The sequence below is a fragment of the Populus euphratica genome, unplaced genomic scaffold (assembly GCF_000495115.2).
Source record: "Populus euphratica unplaced genomic scaffold, PopEup_1.0 scaffold714.1, whole genome shotgun sequence".
Taxonomy (NCBI): Eukaryota; Viridiplantae; Streptophyta; class Magnoliopsida; order Malpighiales; family Salicaceae; genus Populus; species Populus euphratica.
In genome coordinates this window covers 60,223-66,583 of record NW_011500272.1, presented here as the reverse complement: position 1 = coordinate 66,583, position 6,361 = coordinate 60,223, and the positions used below count along the sequence as shown (strand labels likewise).

At 36.9% G+C, this 6,361-nt stretch overlaps 2 protein-coding genes across 2 annotated transcripts; one reads left to right on the top strand and one right to left on the bottom strand.

The window, feature by feature from the left end:
• Window positions 1-384: 384 nt before the first annotated feature.
• Window positions 385-1,975, top strand: LOC105113002 (leucine-rich repeat extensin-like protein 4). The gene has a single exon (XM_011008963.1). It carries the CDS (start codon window positions 644-646, stop codon window positions 1,865-1,867), a length of 1,224 nt encoding a protein of 407 aa, XP_011007265.1. The 5' UTR covers window positions 385-643; the 3' UTR covers window positions 1,868-1,975.
• A 404-nt stretch (window positions 1,976-2,379) lies between these two features.
• LOC105113001 (HAD superfamily, subfamily IIIB acid phosphatase) lies at window positions 2,380-5,802 on the bottom strand. The gene is made up of 3 exons (XM_011008962.1): window positions 5,330-5,802; window positions 3,044-3,253; window positions 2,380-2,856 (listed from the first exon to the last, which is right to left on the bottom strand). Exons 1-3 carry the CDS (start codon window positions 5,683-5,685, stop codon window positions 2,679-2,681), a joined length of 744 nt encoding a protein of 247 aa, XP_011007264.1. The 5' UTR covers window positions 5,686-5,802; the 3' UTR covers window positions 2,380-2,678.
• Between the last annotated feature and the right edge of the window lie 559 nt (window positions 5,803-6,361).

The following is a 6,361-nucleotide window of genomic DNA, read 5'->3' as shown; positions in this document are numbered from 1 at the left end:
GGGACAAGAAAGTGAGAGTGTGAAAATAGTTATCTCATAAGTACATTTTATTTATTTATTTATTTATTTATTTGAATTATTTTTAGCTAATAATATGATAATTTCTGATATAGATGCAAAATATCAAAATGTGATCACACCATAAGAGGTTTTTTTGTAATTTATGATATACATGGATTAGATGCACTATCAAAACGTAGAGACTTTTCGTAATTATATATTTTTTTAATGAGACAAATCGAGTGATTATCTATCTATTGGTCACTGTTATGGTGAACATCTCTAAAATTAATTTAATTTTAAAAAATCGATGTGTTCCATTTCTTTTCTATTTAATTTAATTTAATGAACGCTGATTTGCGAAAGCTGCTGTGCGGTTGAGAAAGCCGGAGCAATCCAATCGTTAAAATCAGGCACCACTTTTGATCCAAAACTTTTTGTTGGTTCTGGTAAATAATTAAATTCTCAACTCACCTAACATCATGAATTCTTTCTCTGAGTCAAAATATGCAGAGAAAGAGACACGGGAGTAATAAAATCCAAGCATAGAAAGAAGGAAAGACCCCACCATTTTCACTCCCAAGTGCCTGGGACCTTGGTTATTTAGACAAACCTTACCAGCAAAGCCATCAGATAAAACATCATGATGGAGAAGAGCTGGCTTCTGGCTTTTTTCCTCTTCCTCCAAACAATCCCAAGGGAAGCCGCTCTTGGTATAGGTGGCGGTGTGGGTGTTGGGATAGGCAATGCAGGTGGTGGTGTGTGGATCGGTGGTGGGATCAGGAGTTCTCCTACCCCATCTCCCGGGTCTTCAGTTTCAAACCCGAACGGCGCCTACGCTGCTCTTCAATCATGGAAATCAGCCATCACAGATGACCCCTTGAAGGTTTTGGACACTTGGGTTGGCACCGATGTTTGTGCGTATAAAGGAGTCTTCTGTGCAGATCCACAAGACCCGGGTTCAGTTGTTGTAGGCATAGATCTCAACCACGCGAATCTCCAGGGCACTCTTGTCAAAGAAATCTCTGCCCTCACAGACTTGTCTCTCCTTCATCTCAACAGCAACAGGTTTTCTGGCACACTACCTGATACTTTCAAAGACCTCATTTCTCTTCAAGAGTTGGACCTCAGTAACAACCATTTTTCAGGTCCCTTCCCAACGGTCACTCTATACATTCCAAATCTCATGTATTTAGACCTCAGATTCAACAGCTTTTCAGGGCCTATACCTGAAGATGTTTTCAACAAGAGACTTGACGCAATTTTTCTCAACAATAACCAATTTGACAGCCAGATTCCTCAAAATCTGGGCAGCTCTCCTGCTTCAGTGATAAACTTGGCAAATAACAAGCTCAGTGGAAACATTCCTGCTAGTTTTGGGTTGATGAGCTCCAAAGTGAAGGAGATTTTGTTTCTCAATAATCAGTTGACAGGCTGCATTCCTCAGGGAGTTGGGCTGTTCACAGAGATGCAAGTCTTGGATGTGAGCTTCAATTCACTGATGGGTCATTTACCAGACACAATTTCTTGCTTGAATCAGATCGAAGTCCTGAATTTGGCACACAACAAGCTATCTGGGCAAGTACCAGAACTGGTTTGTTCTCTGAGAAACCTTGTGAATCTGACAGTTGCCTACAATTTCTTTTCTGGGTTTAGCCAAGATTGTGCCAAGTTGTTCTTCAGAAATGTAGGTTTTGATTTCTCGTTGAATTGCATTCCTGGAAGAGACATGCAGAGGCCTCAACCAGAGTGTAGTGTGATACCAGGAGGGGGATTGAGTTGTCTAAGAATCCCTTCCGCTCAACCTCTTATTTGTGGATCATTGCCGCAGACATTAGAAGCAAAAATAAGCCCATCTTCTCCATGAACCTCTCACTAGTCTTACCAATATTGTACTACAGGACCTGTTGCTAGCTGAATGCCGCTGTCTCATTAATTAATTAAATAATACTAGCAGTCATGATTCACAACTCCCCGATTTATTTCTTCATGAATTACGTACACAGATTTTTGTTGGATTTGGGTTACTTGCGTTCATAAAAGAACGTGACCGATAGAATTGCAAATCCTATTATTAGTTTTAAATATAATAATTTGAATCAAGTGGAAAAAATAAATTTTATTTTTATCACATATTAAATTATGATCATTTAATTTAATTTAAATTATTTAGATCTGGTAAACATTAATGAATATGAGAGTCTTCAATCTACATCCCTGAGCTACCACGCCGCAATAGGTCCGTGTCTTGTCTTGGGTTGGAAGGCATGAGTACTCTGCTAAGTGGTACATAGAGTCTGACACCTGCCTGGTGGATCTGCAAGAATCAGGTTTAATAACCACCATAGACAAACAACCAAGAATGTATTTCACCGGATTAAAAAAAAAACCAAGAATGTTGTCGGGCTGACATGCTTTTCTTAACCAAACCTGGCCACCTTAACGAGTCTTGTAGCTATAATTATCAATGCAATGCGAGCTAGAACGTAATGTAGCTTGTAGTTTCATATATATGGTATTTTCTTGTCCGTAATATCCCATTATATTGCTTTGTGTTTTAATTCCAATCTTGTTTCATGTAGCTGGGCTCTTCTGATATAAAGAAATATCAGCATTCAGCAAAGAAATACAACAATGCATCGTATCACATAACCCAACTGCCCAGAGGTCATCATTTGTTATGGGATGTAATACAGTGGATTTGGGAGTTTAAAGGACCTCTCTGAAACAGCAAAGCCATACAAGTCACTCCACTGATCACCGGAGTTCCCATGAATCCTGTATCCTTCATTTACCAGCTCCAATCTCCTCTGGGATTTGTAAAGAGTTGCTGGTTTTCCCTGATCTAAGCTCTCCCTGCATTGTAAACCATGGACTGATCTTTAAACAATGATTCAATGGCTATGTAACATCAAGAAGATGAGATGCATGAAGACAGCCCCAGGACTACAAATGAAGGCTAATTACTTTTGTCTCGTTTTATTTACTTGCAACATTCATCAATGAAGTAAATTATGACCTCAAGTCACTCTCCATCACTTACCTCAAAATCAGCCTTTCATAGTCACCGTATCCTTCCAATTGAAGATTTTTCGCAGTAGCATTCCTTTGATGTTCACTCCGCCCGGTTAGCATAAATACAGTGAATCCCAGTTGCTTTAGCCCCTTGTACAAATTCAGACTTGCTTGTATAGCAGGTGCCTCAGCTAAATCCACCCAATCGTCAAAAGATAATTCATCAAAGGGTTCAGATCTGTGTGCAAAACATTGTAAGCTTGTTGACATTGATCAACCAGTATCTACATATGCATTTACAACAGCAACTAAAACAGCCTACAGCACAATATGAAATCAAGCAGTCCCTGGAACCGGTTTAAGCTGTTCAACTTAGTCCCTCTGTTTGAAAGAATCTTGGTAAGGTTAATTGAGCCTATGTCTAAAGTACACTTCTCCCAAAAAAACAGATGCCTTGAGTGGTAATAGAATCCCATTATTCTTAACCTTTTATCGTCTACGTCAAAATATTACTCTTCAAGCATAAAATCATGCTTTTCTGGGACTTCATCAAGGAAAAAAAATGAAGGAAAAAAAAGTTCAAGCATGATCAGAATTTGGTGGAGGTGGAATATTCCTTTTCCAAATGATTGCTTTTGGAATTTCAAACAATTTGTGATTCTAATTGCCTGTAGATTAATCTAGCTTGTTTTCTGAAGCATCTGTTGTTGCTTTTAAAGTACACGAAACTCCTTATACAGGAAGACATGCTACTGTATAAGTTGATTTTGATCTATTAATATTTTCCATTTAAAACACACGCGCGCGCGCATATATATATTCTCAAGCAAAAAACTTCCAAGGAAATGGAATAATAGATGCTTAAGTTTTCTTATGCATTAAAATCACCTTGTGTCACTCCACCATATCAATTTGGTTATTGAAGAGAATCAACAAGTATTACCAAAGGATTCATTAAAGGTACCATTTAAACATGTCTAAAACTAAGAAGATCCAAGAGGAATTGATTGGGCTAATTTGAGATGTTTATATTAAAAAATAACAAATCTGTTAAATTAGATTTTTGTAAACTGTTTGGGTCATATCTAGAATTATAGGAGGAATTTTATTATGATTCAAGTTAAGTTGCAAACAAAACATCTCAAGCTTTCCATATATACATGGTATATTCAGTAGTTCATTTAGATAAGAGAGAACAGCGTGTTTGAAATTAGACTTGAGATGTGCCAGACAAAAGAGAACAACGTGTTTGAAATTAGACTTGAGATGTGCCAACAAACAAGTAAAGTTGAAAAATAACTATTTTTTATATGATTTGTAAATTCTTCCAAGGTAAGTATTTAATTATATTTGGAATTCTTATGACAAGTATTTAATTATATTTGGAATTCTTATTTTGTAAAAATTCCTTGTGTAACAACAATCCTTATTATTTAGAAATTTAATTGATTTTGAACTTATTTTTTTAATTAACGGTTTTATGCTAATAAATATAATTTTTAATCTGACCATTATTAAATCAAGTTAAAATTTAACCATCACCTTGTTTAACATAGGGTTAAGATTTCAAAGCATTTAGTCAAGAAAGCTTTGCAATAAAGCCTACAAACTACTGTGCGGGATGTGAATTAGTTTTCTAGTTGATTCCGCTAGGATACCATCAAAATAAAATAATTGCATAGCACTTTCGTTGATGGACTCGTTCCCCTCTACTTTCTTTGCATCTTCATAGATCAACTTGCATAGAGAATCGACTTTTTTCATCCGATAACTTTGAGGTACTACTTTAGATAATCATTGTGCCGGGTTCTTTACTGTGATCTAAATTTAACTTTCTTGGATTGTTTTCAATCTTATTTATGAGTTCATGCTCTAACCCTCCGGGATCCAGTTCTGATAATATTAAGAGTCAATTTAATCTTTTTCATTCAGAGAAGTTAACTAAATCGACATGGTACAAGAACTTCTGGTAATGTTAATCCATTTTCTTACTTAGAAGAGCATCAGATGACATGCCAAATCAGCATCTCTTGTACTGTTACGAATAATCCCCTGTTGGTCTAACCATACGTCTCAACAAACGAATGAAGGAAGCCACAGATACAAATATAGTTTGTTTGTAGCATACTTATAGTGAATTGTCTTCATGTTCTATTACGATTACTAATAATAGAGGTAATGTAAACCGTATGTAAGTGATTGGGGTTTACCTTAGCTGTTAAACTTATTTAGGACCAACGAGATTAGCAAAAAGCCAGAACCCCATCAGCAAAAAGAGAAGGAAAAGAAGGAGATTTAATGGCAAATTGCATACCCGAATCCATGTACAGCATAGTAGGGCAGATTGGATAGCAGAGTCTCATCGACATCAAAGACCCAAGCATCCTTCCCATCGCCCGCAATCTCTACCGTCTTAGCGAAGCCAAGCGCGTAGGACGAAGCAACCTCACTGTCGGAGCGGTACCCATCTCCTGTCATGTAGTCTTGCACGTAGGACACGCATCTGGAAGGCACATGATCCCAGTATCCAACGTCGTTTGTTTCCACAGAGAACCTCCAGCTGTTGCAGTAAACGTCGTGGTCTCTGGAGAGTTGAATGATTGATTGGGAAATGGTTCCCGAGATGAAGATGAAGAGCAAAAGGGAAAACAGCGGCTGGGATTTAGCCATTCTTCAAGGAACAAATAGATTGGATTCGATCGAGCAACTTTTTGGTTATTAAATGTGCTAATATTTGTCTCGGGCTTGAGGCCCTATTTACACCAAAAAACAAATATGCTGATGTTTAATTTGCCTAGATATTAAATATGCTGATGTTTTTTTTAGATTAACGTGGGTGTTCGGGCCAGCTTGCGTGTACCACGACTAATCCCACGGGCCCTGAAGTTAACGACCATGTAAGCCTCCAGTGGCCATCATATGAGCAACCAAGGACTCGAACCTGAGACCACAGAGGGAGCAAACCCCTTAATCCCAAGTCCTTACCACTTGGACACCACCTAGATGGTTAAATATGCTGATGTTTAATTTGCCTAGATATGACTCGTTATAGTTCCGCGCTATGCTATACGCTGCGGAAACTATCTCTAATTAATTTTTAAGGCAACACAAGAAAAAAATTATGGACGTTTTGTATATGTATTTTATAATCACAAAAATTATAAATGATAAATAAGAAGATGATGATTGCTTAAGTATAATACTTGAATTAATTTGGAGGTTTTGATTCAAGATGTTAATTCAGTTAATTTAATATTAAATTAATTTAAATTAAAAATAAACAAATAAATAAAATAATTTAAGTTAATATATTCAAAAACACGATAAATTTATGAGCTAATCAACT